The sequence below is a fragment of the Megascapheus bottae genome, chromosome 27, assembly GCF_031878675.1.
Source record: "Megascapheus bottae isolate mThoBot1 chromosome 27, mThoBot2.hap1, whole genome shotgun sequence".
NCBI classification, from domain to species: domain Eukaryota; kingdom Metazoa; phylum Chordata; class Mammalia; order Rodentia; family Geomyidae; genus Megascapheus; species Megascapheus bottae.
Window position 1 is genome coordinate 2,046,165 of NC_143535.1, and position 15,544 is coordinate 2,061,708.

General features: G+C 49.7%; 1 protein-coding gene across 3 annotated transcripts in view; it reads left to right on the forward strand.

The window, feature by feature from the left end:
- Yap1 (Yes1 associated transcriptional regulator) overlaps positions 1 to 13,986 on the forward strand; it is a 50,698-nt gene extending 36,712 nt beyond the window's left edge. The window contains exons 5-9 of one of the 3 annotated variants that reach the window (XM_090319242.1): positions 1,390 to 1,571; positions 3,608 to 3,655; positions 10,248 to 10,378; positions 12,235 to 12,347; positions 12,653 to 13,986. In XM_090319242.1, the coding sequence (XP_090175368.1) occupies positions 1,390 to 1,571; positions 3,608 to 3,655; positions 10,248 to 10,378; positions 12,235 to 12,347; positions 12,653 to 12,891 (713 nt within the window). In that variant the 3' untranslated portion in view covers positions 12,892 to 13,986. Of the gene's footprint in view, positions 1 to 1,389; positions 1,584 to 3,607; positions 3,656 to 10,247; positions 10,379 to 12,234; positions 12,348 to 12,652 lie in introns of all 3 variants that reach the window. The other 2 variants (XM_090319243.1, XM_090319244.1) reach the window with 2 other exon arrangements.
- Positions 13,987 to 15,544: the final 1,558 nt, after the last annotated feature.

The following is a 15,544-nucleotide window of genomic DNA, read 5'->3' on the forward strand; positions in this document are numbered from 1 at the left end:
AACAGCCTTTGCATTTTGATGATGCAGACATTGATTTAGTCCTCAGGTTAGAGTGCCAGGGTTACGGGCATGTGCTGTCATGCAAGTCTGTAGCCCCTAATCTTTTTTTTTTTTTTTTTTTTTTTTGCCAGTCCTGGGCTTGGGATCAGGGCCTGAGCACTGTCCCTGGATTTTCTCAAGGCTAGGGCTCTTCCACTTGAGCCACAGCACCGCTTCTGGCTTTTTGCTACATGGGTGGTACCGAGGAATCGAACCTGGGTCTTCGTGCATGCGAGGCAAGCACTCTAACCACTAGGCCAAACTCCTGGCCCCAGCCTAATCGTTTTGATCCCTTGGTGTGAGACTTTGGTGACCAAGAAGCCAGCTTTATGAAGTGTTAGATTGTGGCAGTGAGGTGCAAATGTTTATAGGTTCATGGTCCCTTCTAGTAAGCTGTGGGTGTTCCTTCCTTGTTCTTTTTTTTTTTTTTTTTTTTGGCCCCTTTCTCTTTCTGGCCCCGCTCGCTCCGGCCCCGCTCGCTCCGGCCCAGCTTGCTTCCGCCCAGCTCGCTCCAGCTTGCTCCTGGCCCCGCTCGCTCCGGCCCCGCTCGCTCCGGCCCCTTCTCGCTCTGGCCCCGCACGCTCCGGTCCTGCTCGCTCCGGCCACCACTCGGTTGGGCTCTGTTCACTTCAGCCCAGCTCGCTTCTTTCGCTCTCTGTCACCGTCGCAGTCTCGTCTCTGCCACTTCCGGCTTGGTTGTGTATGTGGGATACCGAGGAATCGAACCCGGGTCTTTGTGCATGCTAGGCAAGCACTTTAACCGCTAGGCCAAACTCCCGGGCCTCCTTCCTTGTTCTTTTCCTGGTCTGTGGCCCTAGGCCTTGAACTCTGGGTCTGGGCGCTGTCCCTGGGCTCTTCCCAGCAAGGTCCCCATGACGCCAGCTTGCCATCCTAGTTGCTGGAGGCTGAGATCTGAAGCCAGGCCTGAAGTCAGCCCTGGGAGAAAAAAGTCCAAGAGACTTTTCCAGCTAACGACCAGAAAGCCGAACGTGGAGCGTTGGCTCAAGTGGATAGAGTGCTAGCCTTGAGCCAAAGAGCTCCGGGGCAGTGTGGCCCCGAGTTCAAGCCCCAGGATCCATAAACACAAACACTCCACCGTCTCTTCCCGGTTGAGTCTTGGAGGGCCAGTTTCCTGTGCTCCTGCTCTCTGGTGCTACCTGTGTTTCTCTCCCATGTCTCCGATCCTATGACGGTGCTTCTGCAACGATAACTCAGTACAGCTGGGGTCCTAGATGGTTGGTGTCTAGGGCTACCGTCCAGACCCAAAGAGCTCCATCCGATACTGGGGGGCACTGTTAGCCCCCCAGTCCTGTCACCAGGCTTCTTCAGGTCGCTCTCATCTCGTTTCAGCCATGAACCAGCGGATGAGTCAGAGTGCCCCGGTGAAGCAGCCGCCACCCCTGGCACCCCAGAGCCCGCAGGGAGCCCTCCTGGGCAGTGGGGGCTCCAGCCAGCAGCAGCAGATGCGCCTGCAGCAGCTGCAGATGGAGAAGGAGCGGCTGCGGCTGAAGCAGCAGGAGTTGCTCCGGCAGGTGAGGCCCCAGGTAGACGAGCCTTCCACTTCCGCTCAGGGCTCGGTAGTGTGAACGGGGTGACACGGAAGCCCTCAGCCCCAGGTCACCTCGTACTGAGGGTGTGTCACAAAGGGGTGTTTGGGCCATGTGCCCAGCAAGAAACGAAGGAGACTCGGGTACTCCTTGTCACTGTGGCACTGGGCTGTGGCATCCTGCATCGACCGCAGCTCGGGGGGCGGCCATGGCCTCTTTGGGGGGGAACTGCTCTTGCTTTGAGCACCCCATTTCTCCCTGGCAGAGGACACCTGGCCCGGTCTCGAGAGTGCTGTGCGTGGCTCAGTCTGCGAAATCTCTTGGGAAATGGTCACAGTCATCCCCAAAGGTAGAAGATTCACGGGTCTAAAAATTCCCTCCTTCGTATTGAAGTGAACGCCAGGAAGTGGGAGCATAAATAAACCATGCTCTCGTTCAACCCTCTTCAGAATGGGGGGAGCTTGAAGTCCTGTAGGCCCTGCACTTCCCGCTCAGAGAACGGGGCTGAGCTCTGCTCTGGCATTGGGCAAAGCGGCTGCCAAGCAGAGATTCAGCAACTTAGACCTTTTGTTTCAGTGCATTTACAATACCAGATATTGAGGGGTTTTGACATGTTGAGCAGAACAAGTCTTTTTTTCTTTCTAAACTTCTATGTTTAGCCTAGTGGTGGAGTGCTTGCCTAGCATGCACGAAGCCCTGGGTTCAATTCCTCAGTGCCACATACACAGAAAAAACCTGGAAGTGGTGCTGAGGCTCAAGTGGTAGAGCTCTAGCCTTGAGAAAACCCAAGGACAGTGTTCAGGCCCTGAGCTCAAGCCCAGGACTGGCAAAAAAACAAAAACACTGCAAACTGCACAGTGGTAAGAATGTACAGAACATGAAAGTACAATGGATATGTGGGCTTATTTCCTTATTTTTCGGCCTCTTGAGTGTCAGTTAGTGAACTCGGGGTCCTCAGTCCCTTCCCTACACACACACACACACACACACACACACACACGCAAAGTTGAGCCACCTCTGAGCACTACTCTGGGATGTGAGAAGCTGGTATCCAGGGAATTCATGAAAGCCACAGGTCCTAGATGGGCTTCTACAGTGACTTTGCTCTGTCCGTGATCAGCCCTGGGGCTTGCAAAAGGATAGCTGTACTGAAGCACACTGCAACTGCATTGTCAGAGCAAGGTAACACACGAAGAAGAGAAGAATGGGACCCCGTGGCCATTAGAGAAATGAAACTGCTTAGCACTGTGCATCTACATAGCCCATTTCAGGGTTGGCCTCTCATCTGGTGACCCGGTACTGATGGGTCTTAGAAAACGCAGGCCTGTCCAGCAGGGCAAACAAAGAAGAAACAAGTTACTTAATTAGTAATGTCCAAGTCTTAATATTTTTGTTTTAAAAGTTTCGACAGGTCATCCACTGTTTTCAGGAATGCCAGTATCGGGCTGGTGGTTTTGTTCTGTGCTTGGTGGATAAAACGCTGCTACGTGTTAACCCCTCTTCTGAGTTGGAACCTGTGTCAATCTCCTCTTCACTGTGGGTGACGGGTTCTGGGCAGAACAGCTTGGCTTCACAGGTCACCTCTTCATCTCTTCTTCGCTCTGTCTTGTCTTTCCTTATGTTGAGGGGACACATGTGCTCTGCTCTCATACTAACAGTTTTTAAAGAATTCTTCTGTCTCTGTTTTAGTGATCAGTGTGAATTCAGTGTATCGGAAGCAATTGGCTTCTGTGACCACCTGTGGGCCCCAGGGTCTCTTTCCACTGAAGCCTGCAACCTTCCCGGCACGGCCCTTGGGTCTGGAGCCCGGCAGGCTTGCTGTCCTGTGCTAAAGCTGTTCAGACTTCGGAGGCTCAGTTTTGTTCTGTGGCGACTCGCCGGCCACTGTCTCTTTGGCCCTCTGCTTCTCGGTAGCTTGGGAATTCTGTGCTATGGTGATATGTCTGATACAGTTTGTGAGCCTACACAGCCAAACCGTGTGGCTTAAAGTAATTTTTATCCGTCTTATTTTTCACTCTTAGGCAATGCGGAATATCAATCGCAGCACAGCCAATTCTCCAAAATGTCAGGTAGGCTCTTCTATGATGTTTTAGCATCGGAAAAAGGAAAAAATTACTGAAGTAGGAAAGGAGGAGGCTTACATTCCAGGGTCCCCAGAGGTTATCACTCGCAGCCTTCCCTCTACCAAGACGCATAGGGAACCATGGCTTTTCCTCCGTGCGCCTGTGCGTGCGCCTCCTCCCCTTTCTCGGAGAGCGCCCCATCTTCGCTGCTGCACTGGAGGCCTTGTCCGTCCACATTCGAGGTAGACTGTCTCACATACGTTCTGTCAGCTCAGAAGAGCTCTGGCTTTGCCCTTGAGTGGCTGAAAGTAGTGTTGCTCGTGTCTTAAAGGAATAATGGCTTGAACATAGGAACAAGGGAACACAGTTTGTGTGCTTGGCGTGAGCTTGTTTGGAGATCAGACTTTGTCATGATGCTGTGACAAGGAGACAGTCTGCTTAGTGGACATTGCAGAGAAGGCCAAATCTGTGAGACCGGAGAGGGCGCAGCTTGGGCTAGGCTGTGGGTTTCTTCGTTGGGTTTTATCAGTGTTTCTTCACAGACTCATTCATGTCTGATGCCTGGAAATGGCTTGTTTTTGAAATCAGGTGTTCTGTACATTCACAGTCCTCTACAGAAGTGAAGGGCTAAATGATCCAGTGTCTTTCCTGGGAGGGACAGAGGTAGCAGCAAATGCATAGGGAAAGACCCAGGGTCCTTCATCACAAAGCACATAGCATACCAATAAATGCGGCTTTGAGGCCTCTCTTCAAGTCCCAACATTGTCCGGAAAGATAAAACAAAGAGGAGGCGTGTCCTAAGTGAAGACGATGCTCAGCAAGGTTGACAAGAAAGAATCATTAGTCAGTGGCTCACACCTGTCACCTGAACTAGTCACGAGGCTGACATCCGAGGATCGGGGTTCAGTGTCAGACAGGTCAAGAAAGTCCATGAGACTTCATTTGCAGTTAACTAGTAAAAAAGCAGAACTGAGGCCCAAAGCGAAGAGACAGAGCCCATAGTTCAAAACCTAGTACTGGCACCATACGCGCGCCAAAGGGAAAAAAAGACGAGAAAGTGTTTTGCACTTTCAAAGAACAAAATGTATAAAGAGCAAAAACTCAGTGTGTGAATAGCAGGCCCTGATCTTTGAAGGTCTGTGTGGCTGGCTGGTCTCTGCTGTTGAGTTGTCAGTGGAATGTTACCGTTTCGTAGGCTTCCTGTGCAGTGGCGTGTAGGAACTTAACCATTTTAAGATGGCTTTGAGTTACTGTGTTCCCCTGATAACTTTAAGCACTTTCATTAGGATTGAATCCCAAATGAAGCACATATTTCTGTGGTCATTTATAAGAATGTCAGTGAGGGAAAATACTCAGAAATGTGACTCCAAAGATACTGACATGGAAAGCTTGGAAAGAAATTAAAAACCAATTCTGTGTCTTCTTAATTAACTGGAAATTGTCACCTTTATTATACTATGCAGGATTGGGGGGGCGGGGGGAATCATTCTATAAGAACTTTAGGTTTTACATTTACTTCACTTACTCACAGTTCTTCTTCTATCCAAAAGGAATTTTGATTCTCAGAGCCCATCTTTGCTTTGTGAGATTGGGAACGGAATGATCTTCTTTACCCCCCGACCTGCCACGGCCACATGTCAGCCCCTGTGTGGCTTGGCCAGGCCCTGTGAGGAAGCAGGTCTAGAATGATACCCCAGACTTGGCCCCAGAGGCTTCTGGGAGAATGGTCTCAAGGACAGAGACAGAGAACGAATGCCTCCTCAGTATGGGTAGTGTGTGTGTGTGTGTGTGTGTGTGTGTGTGTGTGTGTGTGTGTGTGTGTGTGTGTGATGCACTTTTCGTGTTTATACTTCCTTTGAGGGCAAGTCTAGACTGCACACTTGTTCTTGGTGTGTGGTGTCTGTCTGTCTGTCTGTCTCCCCCCCCCCCCCACACACACACCCCTTCTCAGTAAGTTGCTATCCCATTAGTGAGGGCCTTGTTCGTCCATTTCCTTTTACCAGTTAGGGAATTCCATTTTCCCTTATAAGGTCAAGGTCCAAATGGGGCCCAAATGTCCTTATTAGAATTTTTTAAAGTTCCCAGAGTAAAGGCGGTTATATAATGATGTCTTACCCAGTGACCTAAAGAGCCGAACCGGGTGGAGTCAGATTTCTATAGGAAGTAGCCCCCAGCACACAGAGGCTAGGGCAGAAGTTAATGAGTTTGAGGATAGCGTGGGCCACATACAGAGCCAGTCCTAGGCTAACCTGTCTGGGTACTGAGACAATGGAACAAAGTCAAAAGAAAAAGAAAATGGCAGCAAGGGGCCGGGAGTTTGGCCTAGTGGTTAAAAGTGCTTGCCTAGCATGCACCAAGACCTGGGTTCGATTCCTCGATACCACATACATAGAAAAAAGCCAGAAGTGGTGCTGAGGCTCAAGTGGTAGAGCTCTAACCTTGAAAAAGTCCAAGGACAGTGCTCACGCCCTGAGCTCAAGCCCAGGACTGGCAAAAAAAAAAAAAAAGAAAAAAGAAAATGGCAGCAAGGATCTGCAAAAATGAAATAGTTTCTCACCTAAGCCGTTCTGTTACCAAGGAGAATGGCTGGGCTGGGCCTCCGTGGCAAATAAGCTTTGTAAGTCCTTACATTCTTAGCCAAGGATTGTCGATGTACAAGTAAAACATGCTGCATAAAATAAAGGATTTTGATGCAGAATACTAAAATCTATTATGGACCTTTTGCTAGTGACTTCAGAAGAAATTAAGCTTGCACAAGTATAAGATAAAATCATATGAAGTTATTAGTATAAAACGTAATTCTATTTTACTGTAGGCCGGGAACTTGGCCTAGTGGTAGAGTACTTGCTTAGTGTATACAAAGATCTGGTTTTGATTCGAAAAAAGCTAGAAGTGATGCTGTGGCTCAAGTGGTAGAGTGCTAGTCTTGAGGAAAAAGACCAAGAACAGTACTCAGGCCCTGAGTTCAAGCCCCATGACTGGCCAAAAAAAAAAAAAAAGCTGGAAGTAGTGCTGTGGCTCAAGTGGCAGAGTACTAGCCTTGAGGAAAAAGACCAAGAACAGTACTCGGGCCCTGAGTTCAAGCCCCAGAAGTGGTAAAAAAAAAAAAAAAGAACCTATATGTATAACTGTACCTAGAGATATGTAGAAAGCAACCATTCTGTGACGATTATTATATTTTGGGGGATGCATTTCAGTAGTAGAACATTTGCTTGCCACACATAAGACCCCGGATTCTATTCCTAGCACTAGGAGCAAATAATCACAGAACTGAAAACCCAGTTTGGATGGGTATAAAAGCTGAATTCCTGAAAACTGATTACAGCTGTAAAATTTCATTGAAAGTTGCATCTTATCTATGGTGTGCTTTTGGATTATTTTATCCTGACTACAATGCCTAAAATTAGAGTACTGAGCTAAAAATACAAGTTTGTTAAATTTCTCTTTTCCCAAAGGTAGCTAGAATAGTTTATGACAATCTTTCAAAAATGAGGAAGCAAAAACTGTAGGAGATCCAGCCAAAACTTAAATGGTGCTTCTGTATTGCGAAGGTCAAATAGTTCTTCTAGAGTGTTTGACTTTTTCTAAACAAAGTAAGTATTTTTAGCTCAGTTTCTTCTGTAATCATACAAGAATGTGGTGGGTTTTCCCATTGAGCTTGTAAATCTTCACTGGTCTGGGCCACATTTGGGCTCAGCCTGCTGCACTGTAAGCAAAGCCAGTGGGCCTGGGCTTGTCAGAGGGAAGCCACGGGCGCCTCGTGAGGAAGACAGAGGGAGCCTGCCTGCGTTATGCAGGGGGCTTTTGCTTCTTTTAAAGTACGGGGGATGGAACGTGGTGTTTGCTAGGCAAGTAATGCTGTCACTTGAGTAACCACCCAAGTCTTGTAATGGACATTCGTGGACCCAGAGCCAGCCCAGAGCCAGCCATGAACCATTGCCCCTTGTGTTTCCTTTCCACAGGGTACACACACACACACACACACACACACACACACACACACACACACACACACACGGCAGGGAGGGAGGGAGGGAGAAAGGCTGGGGACATGTGCAAGGCCTTTGTTTCAGGCTCCAGTAACCACAACAACCCAAAAAACAAAAGGGAAAGAATGGTGAGGAAAACACTTCTAAATAATTAGCTTTTCTTTGCGGGGAAAGGGGGGTCAATCGTGGGGTTGGACTCTGGGCCCGGGCACCGTTCCTGAGCTCTTAAGCTCAAGGCTACTGTCCTGCACCTTGAGCCACAGCACCAGTTCCCATTTTTCTAGTGGTTGAAGATGAGTCTCATGGATTTTAGTGCCCGGGGTGGCTTTGAACCGTGATCCTCAGATCTCAGCCTCCTCCCAATTAGCTAGGATTGCAGGTATGAGCCACCACTCCTGGCATCCAATTAGCATTTTGGCTATTAAATGGGTGCTTTTTTCTTGTCCTGGGGCTTGAACTCAGGGCCTGAGCATCGTCCTTGGGCTCAAGGCCAGAGCTCTACCCCTTGAGCCTCAGCACCACTTCCGGCTTTTTTCTATGTATGTGGTACTGAGGAATCAAAACTGGGTCTTTGTGCGTGCTAGGCAAGCAGTCTACCACTAGGCCAAACTCCCGGCCCCTTAGGTGCATTTGTTTTAGAAAAAAACTAAGCGAAAGGTAGTGAAATAATCAGAAATTTGGAAACACTTAGAATAGTTTTCTAGGCTTTAAAATTCCTTAGGCTATCCTAGAAAAATGAAAGCATGTGTCTACACAAAGCCAAAATTTAGAATCAATCAAAATGTCTTCATAGTGTGTAAATGAACCTTTTATTTTTGCTCGTCTTAGGGCTTGAATTCAGGGCCTGGGCACTGTCCTTGGGCTTTTTCAAGACTAGCACTCTACTACTTGAGCCGCAGCACCACTTCTGGCTTTTCTATGTGTGGTAGTGAGGAGTCGAACCACGGGTCTTCTTGCCATCTGGACAAGCACTCTACCACTAGGCCTCACTCCCAAACAGGTCTCAATATGATGCTAAGTGGACAAGTACGTGTTGTGTGGTTCTGTTTACGGAGTCCCCATGTGTCGATGAGGACAAAAAGCAGATCGTTCCTTTCTCTGGGTAGGAGTGAGGAAGGTGAGAAGCAGGAGTTCAGGTGTTGTAGGGTGGATTGTAGCACGTGTCCTGCAGCGCGAACACATTGACAAACTTACCCAGCTGCACTCCTGCACAAGTTTTTTCTCATTTGTCACATCTCGGAAAAGCTGAATAAGAGTTGGAGGCCAGCCAGGACTGCTTGCAAGCAAGCCCTCATGAGATAGAGAGGTGCAGGGTTAGAGGTGGACAGATAAGATGGGTGTCCCTGGGGATTGAAAGCAGGCTGTGGAGCAGGCTAAGACGACAAGCCACACTGCCTCTGTGCTATGCACCCCACCCCTCTTGGTTTGTTGGTCTGTTTTAATCAGGTATTTAGTGCTGACTTTGTCAGGGCTGGCCTCCCTCTGGCCCATCATCTTCCTAGTTTGTTTTTGGTTTGTTGTTGTTGTTTGCATGTTGTACTTCTTATGAACATACATTAGCTCAAGGGGGGTTTGATGCAATATATCCATTCCCGCATGCGATATTCCTGACCACACTGACCCCTCCTTCCCCCCACTTTCCCTCCTTCTTAAAACAATAAGCACAGAACCCTATCAGAAAGTAGCCAAAGGGCTGGGAACGTGGCTCAGTGGTAGAGTGCTTGCCTAGCATGCATGAAGCCCTGGGTTCTAATCCTCAGTACCGTATACACAGAAAAGGCCGGAAGTGGTGCTGTGCCTCAGATGGTAGGGGACTAGCCTTGAACCAAAGTAGCGCAGGGACAGTGCCCAGGCGCTGTTGTCAGGCCCTAGGACTGGTTCAAAAAAAAAGTAAAGAGGACTGGGAGCTGTGGCTCAAATGGAAAGCACCTGCTTAGCAAGCAAGCCCTGTGTTCACAACAACCCCAGCACCACCATGAAAATAGACGTGGCAGGGCAGTGACAAAGGCCCAGGGTGTCCCTGAGCCTGTCCTGCAGGAGCCAGGCCCAGAGCCCTGGCTCGGATTTCCATGGAATTTTGCTGAGCAACTATTGAATGCCCCCAGTCTAAACTTTAAAATGATGTCATGGCAGAGAAATACGGGTTGGGGTCAGCTTTTTGCTTTCTTTGCTAGAGGAAAGAGTATAACTACACACTTCAAGTTAAAGAAAAACCTGGAGAGGGGCGGGAGTGGTAGAGTAAATCATCAAATGTCCTTTATGGTTTTCAATTTTCATTGCTTGTTACAAACACATGGAAGCCTCAGCTGGAGGGGAGGTGGGGGCGTGGAGACTCACCTTCCCGTCAGGGGGGCAGTGTGGAAATATCTGCCAGAGGGAGGGAAAGGCAGAGGCAAAGCACCTCACAGAGAGAACTAGGCAACCTTCAACCTCTCAGTTTTCTGTCACGTGAAACCGATAGGAAGTGGGTGACTGTTTACTCCCAAGTGGGTGTTCAGACCTCCCCTATATGCACTTGGCTAACTCCAGTGTGCGCGCGTCTGTGGGCTAGCGGGGAATGTGCTCGGCCCCAGGTTGATTCTGTGTGTGTTCCTTTCCCTTTGTTGAAGGAGCTGGCACTCCGCAGCCAGCTGCCCACCATGGAGCAGGACGGGGGGCCCCAGAACCCAGCGTCTTCTCCCGGGATGTCTCAGGAGTTGAGGACGATGACCGTCAACAGCTCGGACCCCTTTCTCAACAGGTCAGTGAGCGGTGGAGAGCACGGCTGCTCGGTCTTGGACAGCAAGCAGAGCTCAGTGTGTGGGGGAGGCCGGAGAGGACGCGCTCGTGGGGCTTTCCCCGCAAGGTTCCTGCCAGCCAAGGCGACCTGCTCAGACGTGGGAACGACGTGTTTCCACCTGTCCTGTTGACTAATTACAGAACGGTGGAGGATAAGTGGATAGGGCTGGGAGTGTGGCCTGGTGCTGGCCTAGCACGCATGAAGCCCTGCGTTCAATTCTTTTGTACCGCACACACAGAAAAGGCCGGAAATGCTACTGTGGCTCTAATACTACAGAGCTAGTCTTGAGAAAACTCCAGGACAGTGCCCAGGCCCTGAGTTCAAGCCCCAGGACTGGCAGAGAGAGAGAAAGGGAGAGGGAGAGAGAGAGAAAGATTGATTTACTCTATTTACTCTCACAAGCTATGGTGCAAGGAAAAAAAATAGAAGATAGTGCCTCTTTCAAAAAGTGCACATTCCCAGCAATGTTTTAAAATAATAGCTTGCAGGTGCTTCTCAATGAGTTAGCACAATCCTTGGGTTTGGGGCAGATAGTTGAGAATTGCAAACTGAAACTTGCATTTTTTCCCCCTCTCGAAAGCCATTTAAAATAAAGTTCATTTTTCTATATTCTAGAACACCTATGATGCTTCACTTTTTAAAAGTTACTTCATGCTTTTAAAAGCGGTTTGCTTTTATAAATGATTTAGGAATATTTCCTTATTGTTGCAGTTTTAAGATTCATCTTTTGCTAGTTGCCTGATAAGAATTTGATTTTAGAAGGCATCTAAGAATTTTTTTTTTTTTTTTTTTGCCAGTCCTGGGCTTGAGCTCAGGGCCTGAGCACTGTCCTTGGTCTTTCTCAAGGCTAGAACTCTACCACTTGAGCCTCAGCACCACTTCCGGCTTTTTTCTATGTATGTGGTGCCGAGGAATTGAACCCGGGGCTTCATGCATGCTAGGCAAGCACTCTACCACTAGGCCAAAATCCCGGCCCTAAGAATTTTTTTATTTCATTTTTTGTCAGTCCTGGGGCTTGAACTCAGAGCCTGGGTGCTATCCCTGAGCTTCTTTTTCTCAAGGCTGGAACATCATACCACTTGCCATAGAGCCGCTTCCAAGTTGTAGATAAGAGACTTCCTGCCTGAAGCCAGCTTGGAGTCATAATCCACAGGTCCCAGCTCTTGAGCAGTTAGGTTTACACGTGCCTGGCCTAGAACATAGCTGTGTATGAATTCCTAGTCTGAGGCTGTTCACCACTGCTCTGTGTGAGTCTAGAAAAGGCTCCTTTAGTAGGCAGTGGCTTCTAGCGTGGCTCTGAGCCTCACGGCGAGCGCTCTGCGGGCGGCCATCCTTCTGGCGCCCAGGACTGTGAGGGCTCCCTGAGGCTTCCCACCCCCTGAAAGCAAGGGACACTGGGCTGTGGGGCTCTTCCCGAAGCAGCCCAGCCCCAGAAGGCATGCCAGTTCTCTATGTGGGGCTGCTCTGCCTAGTGCTAGGGAAGGAAGGTCAGTCCAGCACAGGCCTGTCCCCGTGTCCACCTGGAGCTGGAGTGCCGAGTGCCTGTGCCTCGGGAAAGCAGAGCCATGTGCTGCACTCACCCCTCCCCGGCCTTCCTTAGCCCTTCTCATCCCTCCCCAGCCCTCCATCCTTCAGTTTCCATAGAGACTACCTTGCTACTAGTAAAGCAGCGCAGTCAGTCTGTGTGGCTCTCGACAAGCAGTCTTTGGACAGGTCTTTCTCTCTCATAGGGACGCCTGGCAGGGCCAGGTTCCCACAGATGCTCTTTGAGCCTGGTTTGTTGGTGCCTGCGCTGATGTGGTTGGGTGTGTTTGCAGTGGCATCTATCACTCTCGTGACGAGAGCACAGACAGCGGGCTCAGCATGAGCAGCTACAGCGTCCCCCGGACCCCCGATGACTTCCTGAACAGTGTGGATGAGATGGACACAGGTCAGCCGTCTCTGGGTTATAAGCTGGGGACCTAATCGTGGACACGGTTTCCTGCTGTCTCCCCAGGGGTCTGGCTGGGTGGAAGGGTGCTGGGTGGCTCCGTGGGGGACTTCCCGCCTGGCCGCGGGGTCTTCCTGTGCAGCAGTCGGTGGCTGTTGCTCTGCTTTGGGGAACCAGCCGCCGTCCAAGCCCCACAGCCCGCAGTGCTCGGCATGAACTAACCGCTGCAGCTGGGCTGTAGGCAGGCGGGCTCTCCTTCCCGCGCGGGGCCACCTTCTTACCTTTCTCTCCCCTGCTCGGGCCAGGTGACACCATGAGCCAGAGCAGCCTGCCGTCGCAGCAGAGCCGCTTCCCCGACTACCTGGAGGGCCTGCCCGGCACGCATGTGGACCTGGGCACCCTGGAGGGCGACGGGATGAGCATGGAGGGTGAGGAGCTGATGCCCAGCCTGCAGGAAGCCCTGAGCTCCGACATCCTCAACGACATGGAGTCCGTGCTGGCCGCCACCAAGCTAGACAAGGAGAGCTTCCTCACGTGGTTGTAGAGCGCGGGCCGGCCGCGTCCCGGCTGTGAAGCCGCGGGCCCCACATGCCCCCTCCCGCTCCTCGGAGCTAGACGCGCGGACGTCCGGCGACCCTGCGGCCCCCCCGTCGCTGCTGCTGCTGCCCACAGATCGCCGGCCTCCCCTCAGCCATCAGAGACACGCCACAGACACTTGTGTGTTTCTTTCGTTACTGTTCCTACTGTTGGTGTGGGGGCGGGGAGAGCGACTGACGGGCGGACACCATTCCTGGGCCCGTCGTGCCCATCGAGTCTGCAGACCTGCCAGCGACAGCGTCGTGTCCAGCGACAGGCGTCCATCACGGCACCGACCTGTCCGGGAAGCCATGTCTCCGGCGGCCAGCGAGGGGACGCGAGACGGGCCCGACAAGCCAGACATGGCCTCTGCTGTGCCGTTTTCTGTGCGGATTCGAGGAGAGACTTGGCCGGGCCCAGGCTGCCGCCACTGTCACTGTTCTTCTTCTAGTGTTTGTTACTCTTAGTCACATAGTGACCTTGATTTTATCGTAGGAGCTTATAAGGCATGAGACAATTCCCATAGCAGTACATTAATTATCGCCACATACTCTAGTACAGGTCTGGGTGGATATTTTTGTGGGTGTTTGGGGGGTTTTTTTGGGTTGATGTTGTAGTGGATGGCTGGTTGTTTCTGTCAGAATCTACACAGATGACCAGTGAGTCTGTTTATAGTTGTAGCTGTAGTTCTTTCGGTTAAATCTGTATTTCTTGAATTTTTTTTAACCATTTTATTTAAATCTGAATTACCTATTCTCTAGACACACACCATGTTTATAACAGTGCCATAGCAGAATGTGTCTTTTTTTTTTTTTAATCTTTTTTAGGGTTGCCTACTTTCCAAGTTACTTTTTAAACTGAGTTTTGAGTCTCTGTACGTAGATCCCATGGCGGTAGTTGGCATAGTAGAGGTCGGGTCTGGGCAGGGTCTGAGGCAAGCAAACTCTGGGGCCACTGCTGTGCTTGGCGCTGAGAGGCATCTCATACCCACCCATGAATTGGCAAGGAGCAAGCCAGAAACAGCTTTCTTCTCCCCCTCCAGGCTAGTGCTGAGTCTTGATGGGAGGCTCATGGTGCCAAGACAGGCTGAGCTCAGGAAGGTCACCGCTGCCTCAGGTGCAGAAGTCAACGCTCATCTTTGGGCCTCCATTTGGGATGAGCATGTGGATTGATGGCTGAGACTCACCTGCCCTGTCTGGCGAGACCGGGCCTGGAGCCAAGCGTAGGGTGCCATGGTGTGGCAAGGCAGCTGGGGAGGGGTCAGGGTAACCAGTGTATGTTGGGAGTTGAATTTAGCAAAGTAAGCATGTCCATGTCTTTATTTTTATGAAAAGAGCTGTAACTAGAGTATGTCTACAGGAATAGGAATGGTTTCCAAAGAGTAGTTTTAAAGGAACTAAGTGAGCATGAATTAACTCTTCACTATAAGCTATGAGATGATAGTTGTTTGTGAATTATAATGGTACCAGCCTCTGTGATTTAAGTAGGGCTTCTAGTAGAAGCCCTTATTTTCAAGGGTTTTTCGCAGACAAAAATCTCTTTTTCCTAGCTAAAGCCGACAAAAGCCTCAGCTTAGGAAGGTAGATTTTCTTTTCCTTTTTTTTTTTTTAATTACAAAAATGTTAAGTATTTCGGCCCTTTGATTTAGAGGGATGGAAGAACTTTTAAGTACTTAGAGTGTTCAGAAGATGCAATCCCGGTATTATGTATGATTGGTGAGTTGATCTTTCATAGTAATTGACTGTAAGGGATTTATTTTTAAAAATAGCCGAAAGAGTCAATGCTGAAAAGAAATGGCTGTTGTGCAGAGGATTTTAGAACAGTAATGAAATTCTACCTACAATACAAAGCAGACCGTGGGTGGCACGGAGTTTGAGGCTAGAAGAAGGGCTTCCCTTCAGGAAGCCACAGACTACCACTGCATCTTCTCTATCCGCACAGTAGCTTTAGCAGAGGGGGAGGCGGGAGGCGGAGTGGGCTGTGGAGAGTTCCTGGGACAAGGAGAAAACTTGATGAACTTGTTTCTCTTCAGTAAAGAACCTTGTATCTTCTGTCGCTAAAGGCAGTTGTTCCTAAAATTTCAATCTCTCTGGTAGCACCCACAGAGCTCCCCTCCTTTACCCCTGCCTGGTTATACCTCAGTGTTTCGCAGCACGGGCACCGGCTCTGGTGCTGCTCTTGTCCTGCTTTCTGTGCCCACATGGAGGCCTGCGGGTCCCTCTTTCCCTCCCTCCCTCCCTCCCTCCCTATAACAGCCTGCACGTAGGCTTCTCTGTGCAGGCTTTCTTTGTGCGTCTTGGTTCCTGACATAAACCTGGTTAACGCCTCTTGCTTGTGTTGGTAGCATGGGGATAAGAATTTAACTGGTTATTCTTGAACTTCTTTTGCAATAAACCAATTTTATAACCTTTAAGTTTATCAGCTTTTTACGTTCGTGTTCTTTTCAAGTCACAGCTTCTGGGCTCGCTTATGAGTGAAGGAGCACGTGGATTTGGGAGTTTCACATTATCCAGAGCACTATTTTTATAGTAACCGTTTTCTAAATATAGTGCATTTAAAAAAGAAAAGCAATAATAAAAGCAAGGCAGTGACTTTGATACACGCAGTGTTGGTGTTTTAAA